Source organism: Aquarana catesbeiana, linkage group LG04 (genome assembly GCF_042186555.1).
Source record: "Aquarana catesbeiana isolate 2022-GZ linkage group LG04, ASM4218655v1, whole genome shotgun sequence".
NCBI lineage: Eukaryota > Metazoa > Chordata > Amphibia > Anura > Ranidae > Aquarana > Aquarana catesbeiana.
Window position 1 is genome coordinate 69,733,604 of NC_133327.1, and position 18,808 is coordinate 69,752,411.

At 42.0% G+C, this 18,808-nt stretch overlaps 1 protein-coding gene across 1 annotated transcript in view; it reads right to left on the minus strand.

Moving 5' to 3' along the window:
* The window catches only part of KLHL29 (kelch like family member 29), a 1,311,461-nt gene that overhangs the window by 153,379 nt on the left and 1,139,274 nt on the right, over positions 1–18,808 (minus strand). The window contains exons 11-12 of the mRNA XM_073625329.1: positions 13,298–13,496; positions 6,330–6,512 (exon numbers count right to left, since the gene is read on the minus strand). Of these exons, the coding sequence (XP_073481430.1) occupies positions 6,330–6,512; positions 13,298–13,496 (382 nt within the window). The remainder of the gene's footprint in view (positions 1–6,329; positions 6,513–13,297; positions 13,497–18,808) is intronic.

The window sequence follows — 18,808 nt, forward strand, 5'->3', positions numbered from 1 at the left end:
TGGATTTATTGCTCTCCAGGCAAAGGAGATGATTTTCTTTGTTATTTCTACAGAGCTTATTCATCAAACAGCGCTGGGTAATACTATGATACAGTAACATCCTACCAATTTTATCAGCCAGATAAACAGAATGCTCTCATTAAGATGCCCCCTGCAGCTCAGGAGCTGGAAAAACCTCTCCAGCCTTATTTTCTATAACACCCTTCCGAAAAGTTTTAAGAACACTTTAGTGTAGGATTGTGACCTCTGAGGACTTCCTCTGGCAACTTTGCGGCTTCTGCCTACAAATGATGAAATCTAACATTCCCGAAATATATTGCTTCCAATAACTCTCCAATGTACACAGAGTAAATGACAGGTAGAGTCAAACCATGAAATTTAAAGTGTATCTAAACCGAAAAACAAAATGTTAGTGTAACACGCTTTCATTTTAAATAGAGAACTTTGAAGCAAAATAAGGGTCAGTGCCCATCAATGCAGCCTCACCAGTGCCCATCAATGCATCCTGATCAGTGCCTATCTGCAGCCTTACCATTGCCCATCAATGCAGCCTGATCAGTGTCCATCTGCAGCCTACCTAACCAGTGCCCATCAATACAGCCTCATCGTTGCCCATCAATGCAGCCTGATCAGTGCCCATCTGCAGCCTCACCATTGCCCATCAATGCAGCCTGATCAGTGCCCATCTGTAGCCTCACTATTGCCCATCAATGCAGCCTGATCAGTGCCCATTTGCAGCTTCACCATTGACAATCAATGCAACCTGATCAGTGCCAATCTGCAGCTTCACAATTTCCCAATAATGCAGCCTGATCAGTGCCCATCTGCAGCCCAACCAGTGCCCATCAATACAGCCTGGTCAGTGCCCATCAGCGCAGCCCTACCAGTGTATGGAGATTAGAGCCGCCGGATTAAACAGAGAGGGGATCTCCTGCTTACTCAGCTGCCGAGGTTATACGAAGTAGCATCTCCTGAACCAGCTCCTATGATAGACGTCACATGTCCCGGCATTGGACCAGTTTGCTGTCTATCAAAATAACTTTAATTTTAAATAAAGAACTTTGAAGCAAAATAAGGGTCAGTGCCCATCAATGCAGTCTCACCATTGCCCATCAATGCAGCCTGATCAGTGCCCATCTGCAGCCTCACCATTGCCCATCAATGCAGCCTGATCAGTGCCCATCTCCAGCCTCAGAATTGTTTTCCTTTATTCTCATCTGGTGATTTATCTAGTAATACAATTCCAGTCTTGGGGTGTATCCTTTATCTATTGAGGAGCAACAGGGACACCCTTGGACAGCAGATTTGTCTGGGGAAAGTACTGTTAAGCTCCATTCACACCTGATTAAGGGCTGAAACACTGCAATACCGCCTGCGATTTCAAATCTCTGCAAAATGCAAGACGCATTTGCGATGCAATTACTACCCCAATCGTACCACAATTTTGCAGCGATTGTCGTGCAGAAAATCGAGCTGTAATCTCAAGGTGTCTGCGCTTGTCACTCAAAAAGAACTATGAACTTCTTTGCGATTTGCTGCGGTTGTGGCAAAATCATGGCAGGATTGGAGTTCCATTAGAAGTAATGGCATCGCAAATGTGTCCCGCATTTTGCAGCCCTTTGAAATTGCGGGGTGGAATGCTAAGGCTCCATTTAAACCTATGCAGTTTGCTTTTGAGTGTCTCTGCAGTGCTTTTTGCTGTGCTTGTTGCGTTTTTTTACCAAGATTTGCGTTTTACGTTTTTTATGCTTTTTGTGGCAAATTTGTTGTTGGGCATTTGTTATTTCATTAAAAAATGAAAATTGCGGCAAAATCACAGTAAAAACATGCTACATGCTTTTCTGCAGCTTCTCCATTAAAGTCTATTGAACCAAAAAAAAAACAAAACAAAAAATGCAATGTTTGCACCACTGCATTAAAAAAAAGTCCCTGGTGCTTTCCAAAAGGCACAAAAATGCATTGATGTGAACGTGTTTCATAGGAACCCATGTTAAAAATAATGTCCTGCGTTTCTGCAAAAAGCATAAAAAAACGCATTGGTGCGAACCATGCCTAAGGCTCTATTCACACCAATCGTTTTTTCATGCTTTTTGCAGAAATGCAGGACATTATTTTTAACATGGGTTCCTATGGAACACATTCACATGAATGCATTTTTGTGCCTCTGCGCTTTTGGGAAGGCTCAGGCACCTTTCTAAAACGCAAAACAATGCTTTTTTTGCTTTTTTTGATTCAATAGACTTCAATGGAGAAGCTGCAGAAAAGCATATAGTGCGTTATTACAGTGTTTTTACAGCGATTTTGCAGCAATTTGCGTTTTGTGTTTTTTAATCTGCCCAAAAAAAGCATAAATAACGCAAATCGCGACAAAAACATGCCAAAATCACAGTTAAAAAAAAAAAAAACGCAAAAAGCACAGCAAAAAACACTGCAGAAAGGCTCAAAAGCAAACTGCATAGGTGTGAATGGAGCCTAATAGCCTGTACACATGATCCGAAAATCAGATGAAAAATAAAACTTTCAAAGAGATTGTACGATAATCTGATCGTTAGTACACAGTTTTCGAGAGCCGATCATGACCATTTATCTGAAATGATCTGATTGGACAAGCACAGAAATTTTTCTAGTAAGATACCAGATCGTACAATTTTTGATCAATCAGTACAGTTGTCGTTCGAAAACACATTACAAATACACTACAATACATTACATCACTTCCGATTTTTTTATTCTGCCTTACGAGAATTTTCGTAACTTTGATTTTCGGATCATGTTTACAGGCCATAAGCTGGACTGGTAGATTTAGATGAACTTTACATAAGTGGCTAACAAATTAAAGCCAAGCTCTAGCTAACACTTTTTTAAGCAGCTTTACTTTACAGCATGGTCTATTAAAGGAGGATGAAAAATAAGAGACTGGACAGATCACCAGGTGAAAATAAAGGAAAAAAGGCTTAAAATGAAAACTAATGCAGCCACCATATTTATTGCCTGTACCCATAGCTTCACTCAAGACTTGCCTGTTTCATCGCACACGGACAATCCTGGTGCTGGCTACCACAGCCTGTCTCCACTTTCAGTCAAAATGATAAAAAATGTAAGCTGCACTCGAAAACGTATCTCTTCTTTCTGTGTTTATTAATTATACAATAATGTCTCCACCCCAAACAAACCTGTTTTGACGCATTTCCCCACTGCTGGCTTGCTCAAAAGGACCCCTTCATCTATCCTTGTGAGCAAGCCAGCAGTGGTGAAACGTGTCAAGAAAGGTTGGTTTCTTGTGGAAACATTTTTGTATGCAGTCTCTTTTGAGAATTATTAGACACTGAAAGAACAGCTACGTTTTGGAGTTAGGCTAACTTTTTTTTATATATTTTATAATATATACCTAAATATATATTATATTTTAGATATTTTATATTATATTATATTTTTATATTTTCTCTTTTATTTTTGACCATATTAAAACGATTGGTAGGCTGCAATATATAAAATGTTTGCTTTCGGGACTAGATACGCTTGAAGAGTAGAGAAAGTGTGGGAAGGGAAGTGGAAATGGTCTGGACCCCACACAGAGTGGTTAATGGTAGGAAAGCCTGACTTTGGTTACGGTAATTCTTACTCCAAAGATATAATCCCAACTAATACTAACATACTGAAGCCAGCACAGTGGTGAATTTTACATACATAACAGAAAGCCCAAAATATTACAAAAAGCATATTGGAGCGAATTCCTGTGTGTACATTGCAGTTATTACAGAATAGGAAATAAAAACGTCCATGCTAATATTGAATACATTTTCTGTTAGCTTTTTCAATTATCACTAGCCATGCTTGGATTGATCCGATTAATAAGGAATAGTAGACTGTGCAATGACAGATCTTTAAAGCTAATAGAGAACAGTGGTCAGTGAAAGGACATAATTTTGAAGCTTACCGGGAACAGTGGATTGTAAAATACATATCATGGAAGCTTATAGGGTATAGTGGATTTGCAAAGTATATATCATGGAAGCTTATAGGGATTAGTGGACTTCCAAAAACATATTTTGGAAGCCTATAATAAACAGTGGACTATAAGGGACAGATCACGGAAGATCATAGGAAACAATGGACTGTAAAGGACATATCATGGAAGATTACAGGGATCAGTGTACTGTAAAGGACATATCATGGAAGATTATGGGAAACAGTAGACTATAAAGGACATATCATGGAAGATTATATGAATCAGTGGACTGTAAAGGACATTTCACGGAAGATTAAGGGAAACAGTGGACTGTAAAGGACATATCATGGAAGATTATAGGAATCAGTGGACTGTAAAGAACATATCATGGAAGATTATAGGAATCAGCGGACTGTAAAGGACATATCATGGAAGATTATGGGAAACAGTGGACTGTAAAGGACATATCATGGAAGATTATAGGAATCAGTGGACTGTAAAGGACATATCATGGAAGATTATAGGAATCAGTGGACTGTAAAGGACATATCATGGAAGATTATGGGAAACAGTGGACTGTAAAGGACATATTATGGAAAATTATAGAGAACAGCGGATTGTAAAGGACATATCATGGAGGATTATAGGAAACAGTGCACTATAAAGGACGTATCATGGAAGATTATGGGAAACAGTGAACTGTAAAGGACATATCATGGAAGATCATAGGAAACAGTGGATTTTAAAGGACATATCAAGGGAGGTCATAGGAAACAGTGAGCTGTAAAGGACATATCATGAAAGATTATAGAGAACAGTGGGCTGTAAAAGACATATCATGGAGGATTATAAGAAACAGTGGACTGCAAAGGACATATCATGGAAGATTATAGGAAACAGTGGATGGCAAAGGATATATCATGGAAGATTATATGAAACAGTGGATTGTAAAGGATATATCAAGGAAAATTATAGGAAACAGTGAGCTATAAAGGACATATTATGAAAGATTTTAGGGAACAGTGGACTGTAAAGGACATATCATTGAAGATTATAGGGCTCAATGGACTGTAAAGGACATATCATGGAAGATTATAGGGAACAGTGGACGGTAAAGGACATATCATGGGATTTTATTGAAAACAGAGGACTGTAAAGGACAAATCATGGAAGATTACCGGAAACAGTGTCAGAGACTGTGAGATGAGATGAAATCTTTCCAGTGTCCTTCAGTGAGAATATTTAACAGGTCAAATGAGCACCTGGACGAGAACTCTCTTCAGTTCTGATAAATTACTGAAACCTTTGCCTGTTTTTTTTTTTATATAAATGTTATTCAATTAATCTGGTCCCAGTTTTAAAGTAATGCAAAGGCTGGCTGTCTGAGTGCTGTTTATATTAATATGAGTCACTATAGCGTATTGACACAGGCTGCATGGAAGCTCCAGGGAGTTTTTAGACACTTCTTTGTGCCTGCTGATATATAGTTGCTGAATTACATACATGTGATAGTCTCAGCTGAAAAAATATAAACTAATTCTGTTTAACTAGCCTTTTGGTGTACTCCTCAATGAAATGCTGTAGACCCTGGGCATTGCTTTTCTTTACAGTCTGCAGGTATTTAGCTCCAGCCTCCACGTGTCATCTCTAGTCATCGAAATATGAATTGACATAACACTAAGGAGGTCTCCCCTGGGCTTCACATAAGTTGTCTAAACACTTCCCCCTCCAATAACCCCCTCTTAAAAATGTTAAACTGACACCATTGAGCCATGCAAAAGAGGTTGACTTCTTTAAGGTTCTGTGTGACGTTATTGTCATCACCCCAAATCTTTCTTGTTTAAAGCAATAAAAAAAAACCTTGAACAACAGATATTAAGCTGGATGTAGGAGTGCCAGAACTGCAAACCAAAGTTAGTGTATTCCGGTGCACATGATATAGTGTTAGACTTTAAATATTGGGGTGCAGTAGTGACTCCTCAGGCAGTAGGAGAAAGAATGAGTACCTCAGAGCCTTCAAACCATCACAATGTTCTCATAGTGAGACAATGAAAGAACTGTGAATTTTGTTAGTGCTAATTACAATTCTGTTCCATTGATTATTGCTGAACAACGCCATCCATTGGTAAGTGATTACAATACCCCAATACGTGAATTCTCAAGCTGTATAGGGTTCCCCAGCACACTCTAGTTTTGATTTTTCAGTTTTGGCACTCCTACTTTTAGACTAATATCTGATATGCCAGGTTGTATAATGTGCTAAACAAGAAAGATTCAGGATAAGTATCCTATCAATTTTTTAAAATGCTAAGCATTGATTTCTCTTTTAATTGTTCCATTATGCACACCAGCAAGTAATGTTTGAGATGAATTTTGTCACCTGATAGGTAGATGTTGTCCCCTGCACTGACCACACTGAAGAATTCTCGGTCATAGAAGGGAAGGCTGGCCAGTGGATACCATTTGTTGATTTGTGGATTTAAACACGTCACAGCCGTTAATGTTCTTTGATTCATTCCTATCATCTGCCGACCGCCAACCAGTACGATGACTTCTGCTACACCTACATTAAAGAAATGAGAAAAAAAAACACTCTAAACAGCAGATAGACTGGTGCTAGACAAATCAAGAACCTAGTGACCAATTCTTCCTATCTGGCAATATAATCTCCTTTATAAATACCAACTATACTGTATAGTGCAAGGGCCTGCCAGCAACACAGGAGTTTCAGGAAGACCCTTGCACTACATGGTGGTTGGTAAATTTAAAGGAGATGAAGATTCAAATCATAATGTGTGCAGCTTGCAGCCAGATTTAAGTGTATGTAAACCCAATTCCCAAAATCTCATACAAGCTTTAACCTGTTAATGTCTATAAAAGGCATTTTTATTATTATTATTAATTTGTAGCTTTAACTAAAATAATACTTTGTGATCCTGCCATTAAAGTGTTACTAAACCCAAAAAAGTAAACTCAGTCTGTATATGCAGTAAAGCATGCTTGTTATGCTCACTGTGGAACCTAAGGGGTAATCCTCTGCATTGTGTAAAAAGGCTGTTTGATCCTGTCTTCTCTGATTCTCCCCTTCTTCCACTGTCCCCAATCTATCCGCTGATAGAACAGAGCCCTAGGAGGCACGCTGCACATGCTCAGTTTGGTGTGTATTGCTAGAGAGGTTCTTTTTTTGGGAGGGTGTATGTGATCAGCACAGGGCCAATCAACACTGTCCAAACACAAAGTCAGGGGTCTTGCAGCCTCATAGACAGTTAGAGGAATGAAAACGGCTCCTACAAGCTTTGACCAGTGCTCAGCCGCACACTGATAGAACTTACACTGACTGCTATATACTGCTGATGAGAAAAGGTATTTAGCAGTTTATATTTACAAAAATAATTGCATTTCCATGTTCTGTGTACTGTGAGAGACCAGATATAGTGAATGCAGGGTCCTAGATTTAGTAATACTTTAAGGTCCTTTTTAAGGCATTTTGTGGTACACGGGTGTTACAGGGTGACAATGCTCTGTCCTTATCTATCAGTTGTGCTCCAGTGTTGTCATCCACCCTGCCACTCTTTCAGTGAAGAGTACAAGTGGCTGTGTCTAAGCACTTTGCACAAACATGCTCTACTGTTGCCAACATCAGGAACCATGCCCTGATAAATGCCATGAAGCCACCACTGGAGTACCTATTTGTAGAAAGGAAGTGGCTGCAAATAGGTTGCAGGTGATTAGCAACACTATGGAACAAAGGATGGAAAAGGGTGAAAATACATATTAAAAAAACATAGCATCATTTATGATACACAGTGGTTCAAGCAACTAAATTTCCTTCAGTTAAAGTACAACTAAAAGCAAAACTTTTTTTTGTTTTGGATAGAGTGGAAAGGGATTACAACACCTGTCAGGTTTTTATTGCTGTCTGTGCCACTGTTACGGAGATTCGCCCTCACTAAATGTCCTGCTTATCATAATGTTCGAATATGAAAAAAAATCCCACATTTTGGGATGCCCCCAAAAACCTCCCCTACTATCCAAAATAAAAACAAGTTTTGCCTTTACTTTACATTGACTTTATGTCCCTGAACACACACTAAAAGAAAGGACGTGTCTGCACACAGGATAAGGGGTCTATTTAAATAAGGCCAAAGCTAGGAATAGTTGCTCGTATTTTGCCGAAAGGACTGTTATTATTTGGAAATAACAGGCTTTGCTTAGTTTGCAACCAACAAAATTGTTGAATCCTATCAGGTTGGATCTGAGATGGAACATTCATTGGTACAATTGTTCTCTAATTAAAGGCAAATTCCACCATTTAATAAATGCACGATCAGTAGATCATTGTTTCAATGCATATAGGCTTGTGCAGACTTTTTTCCTGGGTCTTTACAGAGGTATGTACCCCTTCATTTTTTGGGCTGGAGGAAGTACACAATAGACTACGAGTGCAGTGACTGACATCACCACATTTGTACTCCATTGAGATCTACGAGTCCCTCTGCTGCAGTGGCATATGGGACTTGTAGTCTCTTAAAGTGGATGTAAACCCAATGTCATCCTTTCTAAACTACTGCCATAGGGGTTATCTATAAGGATATACACGCCTCCTGCATGTATCTTTACCTGTCAAATATCTCCCCTCTGTCTGTTATGAGACCCGAAAAACTGCAGATTCTGTGGGTGGGTCTGTTGTCTGGAGCTCGGTGGGTGGAGTCGTGATGTCAGTAGACTCCCCGCCCACCTCTACACTCCCCTTGTCAATATGAATTTTCTCCTGTGTATTTCTTACACTGAACTTCTGCTATGATCTCTAACATCCAGTGAAAAGACAGGAAAGTAACCACATGACTTCAGCATGCCAAATCATGGTGAGGTGTGGAACAGCCAATCCTTGCAGAGCTGCTGAAGAAAGGAGTGGGGGAGGGAATAAAAAAATAATGCCTGTGTCTTAGGCTAGTGCACGAGATATGTAAATCACCTGTCACTCACAGCAAGGGGGAGGATTTGACAAAGTTTTTCTCTGTTTGTCAAGTTTTATCTCACTGAACAATAAAAGAGGATTGCTCAGAGCTGGATAAACTCTTTGTGGCAAGACTGAGCTCAAATGATAGGAAATCTTATACTCTACATTATAACATAAAAAAGAAAAAAAAATTGGGTTTACATCCACTTTAATCCACAAATTTCTTTGAATGGATAATGCAGCTGTGTGGGTGGAGCCATGTACAGCTGCACTGAATTCAAAACCAGACACAAGCTTCTGGGGGGGGGACCCGGCAAGTAGGGGGTGGTTTAGGGATGGGAAATATTGTCAGGCTTCATTTTACACCTTAAATATGGTCCCAAAGGTGGAATTAGCCTTCCAAACCCACCACCCTTGTCCACTTGCCCAAACACTTAGGTTCCTCTTCCACCCAATAATCTTGTGCATGGCAGAAGAGCTTTGGATCAAGGAGGAAGGTAAGTATTTGAGCAGGTTGTCTGCACTGGAGGGAATTGATCAAAGGACAATTATTTTAAAGCTACAGTCGTCCTTTAAATGACCCAGTCAATGAATAAGTGGGCAATAGGTACCACAAATATTTCAGTATTAGTAGAGTATATAGTATTAGTATATACTTATCTCACAGTCACTAGCAGGGAGAGCTATCATTTTTGGAACTGTCACCCCTAAGTCAGAATCTCATAATTTACAATTCATCAACCGATTTGGCACTCTGAATTTTAAATACAAGAAAGCTCTAATAGGTATAACACCTCTTTTTTAATGGCTGTGGCATGGGGCCAATGGATAAAATTAACCAGTGGGCATTTAAACTGCAGCATCTATCAAGAACTGAAATACTATATTTCGGAAGACGGATTCTTTCATTCATGGTAATTTGTCCACCTGTGATACTTAATATGAAAGTAAATTTGGATTTTGTGTGTCTTGGTTCCATTTCTTATGGATACAAGGCAAACTAATGACTGAATTATAATGTAAATCCATGTCCACAGTTAGAAAAGCTTAAGGGAAGACCTTACCATGATTGACTCCATGGCTCTCTTTTAATAATCATTACATTTATTTAGCAGTAATGATTTCAAGACTCGGTTTTGCCATCTTAACAAGGAGAAATTTTGACAAATGTGTGACATTTGAGCAAATTTGGGTGTAGCATAACAGATGACTTATCTATACAAGGATATTGAAATGACCCAGTAAAACTGGCAATTATGCAATAGGCTAGTGTTAATTTTTTTACACAGGACCCAAAGGGGCAGTTCTGCATTTTGTTGCGAACCAATAAAATGTAGTTATGAATAGAACATATTGCAAGTATGCCAGGCTGGGAAACCCACACAACTGTGGATGCCATTGTTCCAATAAGTAGGGGTAATCTCTCACTAAATTACGTTTATTCGCACTTTGTTTTCACCTTTTTTTCATACTTTTGTTGCATGTCAGTCCAGTTGATCTCCTGCAGCCCCTTTATAGTCGCTGTCTGGTTAAATGCACGACAGTGACTGATGCATAGCATTTCTCAGGGCGGGTTTATTAATGAATAACAAGACGAAAAAATGAATTAACAAAAATTAACCATGCCCACGTAATGTGTGTTGAAATGAGCACTTGTAGTTGTATTTAAAGCCTGTATGAAACGGTGACAGTGTAGAAACAGAATTCTGAGATGGGACAGGGTGTTGTCACCCTATACCAATACATGTCTGAACAAGGATCTTCATATCAGGATCACCAAGTATTATTTTAATGAAATCTGCCGATTTGAAAAAATTGAAATTTACTTTAATATTCAGCAAAATGGCTGCCATATCTATATTGAACTGTATGTAAACGTAAATCACTCATTAAGTAAAAACTGTAGTTGCAACCTTGAACTTAGACTAGTGTCTTCCACTTCTCTATTGTTAGCACTGCAGTCATGGTGAGCCACAATCCCTTTATGACTAGGGTCCATGTTATCCCTATGGTTCCTACCAAGAGCCTCTTCCAAGTGCTTGGTCAAGCAGTGTCATCAACTCTGTGGATATACTTTGTTTGTATGATTTTTTTTAGATTTACATTTGCATTAGCATTGCCCTGAAACTAGAACTCCAGGCAAAAGGAGAATTTTCAAGCTAGGTTCAAAAGTGTTTTTTGTAGTGGAAAAAGGGACTAAATGTGCATGCCACAAAGTCATGAGTGAATGCACAGGGGAAGCCACATGAGAGACACCCTTAACATAGATTTTATCAAAGAAAGGGAGGCTGTCCCTCAAAATAATGAGCTACTTGGGCCCTGGGAGGAGGACTTTCTATTTGTCTGCAGGTCATATCCATCATATAATTCTCAGAGAAATAGAGTTAATGGCAGTCGAGTGTGCGGGTAAAGCTGGGGCTGAGGAGGCCTGTCAATCAGTAGACACATCAGCAGTGGGCAGTTCAAACTCGGGTGTTTGAATGGCCGTGCCACAAGCAGGATGTGCTGGGGACTCAAAGCAATGGAAGTATGCATCCTTGATGTTCACAGAGGCCAGAAAGTCTTCCTGTTGGAGGGAGGCTATGACAGACCCGGGTGGATTCCATACAAAATGCACTGACCCGAATGAAGAAGTTTAAGGCCTTGTGATCTAAAAATAGGGAAGATGCCCCCTTTTGGTTTGGGGAGCTCAACATTTGAGTCAAAGAGTCATTCACACGTTCATCAACAGGAGACTTATATTGGACACGAGATGAAAGGCATCTACTAACTTGTCCTTGCAGTAGCTTTGAGCTCAAAACACTACAAAAAAAGAGGATCAGTTTGGAGGGAAATAGGATCTCTTTTGGCCCTAGTCCATTCCCTAAAGTGTGAAAGACTAGCATCACAGACAGAGCAAGCTGCAATCCATGGCCCGTCAGCAAAAACAAAGAAATCTTCAAGCCTTTGTCAAAGGAATTCCTAAAAACAGGCCATTCTCATTGTCAGTGTTTTGTTAGGACAGGAAATTGCTAGATCCACTGTGGGAACAGCCCACTGAATGGCGGGTAGAGAAGCACCTAGGGAATTATGTCAGTGCTCAATCTCCCAGCATTAACATTTTTCTCAGTGAACCAACAGAAAAAAACTGAGGTAATATTGTTTAACATTTTTCTCAGTGAACCAACAGAAAAAAACTGAGGTAATATTGTTTACAAGATAGCTCTGGACTACTTACAAAGTAAGTCTTCAAAAACTGAATCAGACCAGAAGCCATGCCACACTTCTGGACCCAAAAATGCTTGGCAACTAACTGAGTTAAATCAAGTTTGGGAAGTGTCGCCCAGAGCCCAGTCCCCAAACGCTGTCCAGTCATCCTGTACAGCAGGGTATTGTTGATGATATGCTGATCTGTATAGCTGAGCACAAAACCAGCTGCAGCAGTTTGTAGGAGAAGCTTGATTGAAGAATAAACAATAATTTTGGCTAGGTAAAAACACAGTAAATGGTTCTTGACAGACATAACAAGTCCACTTTCCTAGGACAGTAACAAAAAACAATGGCATGCTGGCAGTGGGAGGCATTAGAATGGGCTGGTCACTGTTTTTTTAAGACATTAAAATCCCTGACTGAGGTTCCAACTTTGGTCCACTATCGAAAACAAAAACCTTCTGGCTAGAGTTTTGGTTTATTAGGGCAAATTCCCCCTACATGGCAATGCTAGGATCATTTTACTATTATGTGTCTTTTTCAAAAAGCATAAGTGGACATTTTTAATATAATCTAGAATTTAGAAATGTAGAAAATTTACATTTTTAAAGCTATCCATTAGATTGCATGCAATTTGGAAGTGTATTCCAAAGACAACAGAGGTGGACTAGGCCTCCCAAATCACTGTTGTCTTGTTGATTTGTGTTGATGACTATTGTTTTTCTTCACAAGAAGCAATTACCAGACTTCTGCTCTGCCCCTTTTCTTCTTCAGTGAACCTACTTGTGGGCTTGCCCATACCAAGCTTACAAGTTAGCATGCCTGTAAAGGTTCTCATTCATTTAGGTTATGATATGTTTGGTAGTAATCACATTTAACTGGACTCGTTTTGTAAAGCTAAAGAAGTTTCCAGCTCATCCAGGCCACTTCTTCAGTTCATTAGAGCTGACCATCAAAATGGTTTGATCAAGCTAAAAACCATCCTTAACATTATAGAACAAGTCTAGACGAATGTGACTAACTAGATAGATATGTTACAAGCTAAGAGAAAGCTCTACAGGAAGTTTGTCCTAAAGCCAGTCCATTTGTGCCTGACCATGTGACCTCCCTGTTAAGTCAAGAGCAGCATCTTGTGTTCACTTTATCATTCTTTCGAATCAATCATTTGTTATGATCTGTTCCATCACCAGCTCTTATACCTGCTGATAGTCTTGGCCTTGTGCGTGGAGTCTGCATTTCCTGACGGGCGTGTGGGAGCATGTGATACCGTTTTGCTTCATTGACTAAATCTCGACAAGCCTCTGATGACTTTATCAACTCTTCATTGTCAACCACATTGAGTAGATAACTTGGATGGATGAAGGGTAGACGGACAACGGCCAACAATTCAGCAGAATGCTGCAAAACGACACAAAAAGACACAAAGCACACAGTGTGTTAAACTTTATCAGAGATAGCAGCTTCTTTTTCTATTCTCATCCCACAACAAAGAATCTGTTAAGGTACAAAGAATTATAAATCTGAATGGATGGTGAAAGTGGGAACCGCACAGCAGGTTTACCAACATGTATTCAAAGAGGACAGACTCTTGTGCAATTCACATTACAGCTCAAATTACATTCAGTTTCAACAATAGGTTCAAGGAAAAGCAAAAGACGATAGAATGTGAATGGTGTTGTCTATGATCTTGAAGACAAAGCATAAAACAGCAGGCATTTTGGTCGTCAGAGGTGGAATCATGCTTGATTTCAGTCCAAATTAGCACTTCCAAAAATTTCTCTGCCTTATATAAAAGGTACACTCCAGGCAAGCAGTTAAATGCACAGTTAACATACATAAATACATTCACTTCTTTGCCTGCCAAAATATGTGTAATTTTGCTCACCCATTCTTGTGAGTCGCATACCCCTGCTAAAATGAATAGCCAGGTAGATAACCCATTTGTCTCTATAATAGACAGGTGATATAGCCTGGCCATCCTCCCTGCCCAGTGATTGCTCTTCTCCAGCTCCCAGCTTCTGCAAACACATTAAAAGTACAATCCCAGGCAATGCAATCGAGCCCTATTGTCTCTCAATACTTACTTTCAGTCTGATTCCTAGTGTGCAAAGTATTATAATAAAGGAGAAGTGTGGCCAAAGCTCTTTTAACCATACTTCTCCTGTGGGTCACAGGAGTTCTGCTCTCATGTGGCCCAGATTCAGCCGAAGTCACAGACCCTGTCAAGGCTTTACAGGGATCCTGACAATAATGTCGGGATCCACCCAGATGCCTGTCCAGCAGCTGGCTCAGCCGTTCAGCGCAGCAATAGAGAGCAACTGAGCGTGTGCAGGGCAGGGTGAGACATAGTTGCCAACATTGTAAAAAAATTTTTAGGGACACTTTTTTGGCTGTAGGAGGAGTCTTATTAAAATTAGGGGGGGGGCATGCGTTTGTAGCTGTGGCACGGGGGCAAGTAAAAATTTGGCGTGCGGAGCGTGAAAAATGGGCGTGGTTTACGTAAAAGTGGGCGTATCTTAAATGGGCGTGGCTCAATGGGGTGTGGTTAGAGTCTGAGATGAATAAGGGATGGAGAGGGAAAGGGGGGGAGAGGGATGGAGGGACAGCAGCCCCAGGTCCTACACAACAATAGAAATATGTGTATTCCAGAAAGTTTAACAATCAGCAGATAAAGATACTCCCAACACCTGGTGTTAGCACTTCAATCATCCCGGCACCATGGTTGTTATGGTGTCAGGATGATTGAATTGCATTATTTCTATTATTACATTGTAATATAAAATGAAATCATTCAGCTCACCATAATGCCGAATCAGTGGGATCCCTGAGCGTGTCACCTGCCACTTCGCCTGCCACCAGCCGTCCGTCCTTGCATCAGGTGCCCCCAGCAGAGTCCGCCCTTGCATCAGGTGCTCCCAGCGGAGCCCCTTTTACATCAGATGTCCCCAGCGGAGCCCCCCTTACATCTGATGTCCCCAGCAGAGCCCCCCTTACATCAGGTGTCCCCAGCAGAGCCCACCTTACATCAGGTGTCCCCAGCGGAGCCCCCCTTACATCAGGTGTCCCCAGCGGAGCCCCCCTTACATCAGATGTCCCCAGTGGAGCCCCCCTTACATCAGATGTCCCCAGCGGAGCCCCCCTTGCATCAGGTGCTCCCAGCGGAGCCCCTTTTACATCAGATGTCCCCAGCGGAGCCCCCCTTACATCAGATGTCCCCAGCAGAGCCCCCCTTACATCAGGTGTCCCCAGCAGAGCCCACCTTACATCAGGTGTCCCCAGCGGAGCCCCCCTTACATCAGGTGTCCCCAGCGGAGCCCCCCTTACATCAGATGTCCCCAGTGGAGCCCCCCTTACATCAGATGTCCCCAGCGGAGCCCCCCTTACATCAGGTGTCACCAGCGGAGTCCCCCTTACATCAGGTGTCACCAGCAGAGCCCCCCTTACATCAGGTGTCCCAAGCGGTGCCCCCCTTACATCAGGTGTCCCCAGCGGAGCCCCCTCTTACATCAAGTGTCACCAGCAGAGCCCCCCTTACATCAGGTGTCCCCAGCGGAGCCCCCCCTTACATCCGGTGTCACCAGCAGAGCCCCCCTTACATCAGATGTCCCCAGCGGAGCCCCCCCTTACATCAGGTGTCCCCAGCGGAGCCCCCTTACATTAGGTGTCCCCAGCGGAGCCCCCCCTTACATAAGGTTTCCTAGTAGGCCTCCGCCGGGCACGTGGTTATAGAACCCCCATTTCCATAACAGGTCGGAGCGAAGTGGGGCGGGGGGTAGGCAGGCGGGGCGGAGGGTGGGCGGCGACACAGGAGCTCCGTCTAGCCGCCCAGCCGTGTTCCTGGTGTTCCTGGTCTTCTCAAAAATGGCAGCCAGCAGAGACAATGTCTCCGCTGGCCGCGGACCTCTAGCGGCGGCGGCGGAAAATAGTAAAAAAACGGATTTCTCTGGACATTTCCCGGGAAACAATAACATCGAGAAAATAGTCTAAATCAAGGAAATGTCCCGGGAAATTCGGGACAGTTGGTAAGTATGGGTGAGACAGTATATTATTGGATTATAAACAGTATAGGCACTTGATTTTAATGTTTTACATAGCTATACTTGCAAAAAGGGCCAGCCTGAAGTGTCCTAGTAATGAAAGTTCCACTTTAAACTGTGTATTTTGGCAGAACTACAAACACTGACAGTTTTTAGCTGAGAAGACACTCTGGAAATTTCAGTGCTGGCTGGGATGACCAGGCGCTATAAGGTCAATATATCTACAGCAAAACAAATTCTCCCTACTGCACAACCTGCAAAGGGGATCTGTGACTAGCGACAATGATTCTGAAGTCTTCTCCTATATGTCTGGTGTCAGCTCTTCTTAATTGGAAAGGTCACAGGGTACAGGGTCAGTTTTAACAGCAACCTCAGCAATCTTTCATAATAAAGTTATGAATATATGTTATCTGCACATGCACACAGGCCCAATAGCAGCTGCTAGGATGCTATAGCTATTGTAATGCCACTGCAAGTGGTAGCAAAGGCTCAAGGTTTTTTAACTTCATGCATGAAGTTAAAAAACCTGTGTGCAGCAGCCCCTTCAGCCTCCCCAATACTCACCTGAGCCTGATCTCGATCCAGCGATGTACAGCACACAAGAGCAGCAGCTCTCCCTGATCTCTTCCCCCTCATTCCCTGAGACAGCAGCGGGTGCCATTGGCCCATGCTACTGTCATTTACAGCCAGTGAGCCAATGAGGAGAGAGTGGGGGCAGGGCTGAGCTGCACTGCGTATGTATGTGCGGAAACACAGAGCAGCAGCTCGGGTGCCCTCCATAGCAAGTAGCCTGCATTCGGCAGGAGGGAGTGTCAGCGGGGGACCCAAGAAGAGGAGGACCAGGGCTGCTCTGTGCAAAGCCACTTCACAGAGCAGGTAAGTATAACATGTTTGTTATTTTTTTTTTTTAAATCAGCCTTTAATATCACTTTAAGTGAAAGCTAGGCAGTTTCTTCACCTGCACTCCAAGAACTACAGTGGACTGTGATAGAAGGAAGGGTAGAATGCTGGAGGTGTATCTTGCTGAAGTGTATAGAAAGCCATGGGGTATGGAGTGATGAGGCCATACTGCTGCTTTTTAAATTGGCCCCTTAAGCCTAGTACACACTAGCAGACACCCTGTGCACCCCTAATTTAAATATGACCCACCCCTTCCTGTCAAGGTCACACCCCTTGCTGTTTAAGACCCACCCTGAAATTTTCAAGCGGGGACACTAGTTCTGGGGGCCTGGGGGGGGGGGGGAGCAATGGATTCCCTTAATTTGCATAGATTTCCTCTCACTTCCGGTTTGGTTATGGGGCAGGAATTGAAGGGAAATCTCTGCAATGGGACTTGGACGGTAAAAAAAACTGACGGGGTTATAACCGTCCCTTACTCTATCGAAAATGAAAAAAAAAAAAAAAGTGTTGCCTATAGTTCTACTTTAAGCACAAATTTCTGATAGTTTTATTGAGAGGACTAAGAAGATATAACCATGCCAATGGTGCAGCAGAAAACATAGCACAGTGAGGAAGGTTTGTGGTCCAGGATGAGAGGACAGTCAAAATTAGTAGCAGCTCCCCCCCCCCCACAGTTGCGGAATGCCGGCCACCTGCATACCGGAAGCAGTGCGGCCACTTTATGGGGGTGCTAGACTAATTTACCTCTCAGCCCAGTCCGCTCCATAAGACTGGTGCTATACTAAAAGTGTAGTACAAGCCGGCGGGGACTCTTTCCGTGCTGCCCCCTGAAAAGTGCTGCCCTAGGCCTGGGCCTTGTTGGCGTAGGCCAGGATACAGCATTGCTAGCAGAGCTGAGGAGCTCAGGAGGAGCCGCTGTACTGACTAACCCATGTTAGTACAACGATCTCCCCCCACTGAGCTATTGTGTTCTGCCCCCCCGGCTGAGATTGTCTGAGAGTTCTGACAATCAGCAGACCTTTTTTGGTCATTCCCCTTTGACAGAAGCTGGACATTTGGCTGTCTTCTGTCGGACCGGCTGCCGTACACACGGGCTGAATGTCAGCTGGTTTCTATTGAACCAACCGATACAGCTCGATATTCGGCCCGTGTGTCTGGGGCTTTAGTCTACAAAGGCCAACAGTAAAAAGTTACTCAGCTTCTGTGAAGTAAACTACCAATTAGATTTTGTCTGCTTCTTTTGAGATCTAACACAACAAACTCAACCAATTCTAAAGTCTTTGTCTAAGTTGGTGTCTTTCGTAGCCCTCCTCCTCCTCCCAATCCCCCATTATACAACCACACATAGAATAAACAAAGATTTCTTTTTAGACAAAGCATTAGTAAGTTAAACTAATTGGTGGACCTTTTGGACTTTATCCGCTATCAACCCTCCATGAAAAAAAAAATACTAAAAGAAATGACGTACAAAAACAACAAAGGCTGCCTTTGAATTTACCATCAACTGCTGTATCAATCTTCCAGAATAAGTTTTCCTTCATAATATATTTCCTGATCTCATTCATTATTCTGTACAATCCCCTTAGTATCCAATTGAACAATAATAGCTACAACAAGATGCAAATTAATCTAATTTCACAGGCAAAACTATTACAACAAGGACACATCTCATGAAAAGGAGAATCTTCTCTCTATTCAGACGGCGCTTGCTGGGCCCTCGGGAGCATATGGCAATCTCTGAGGCTTATTTTGTAATAAAGAGACACAGATAAC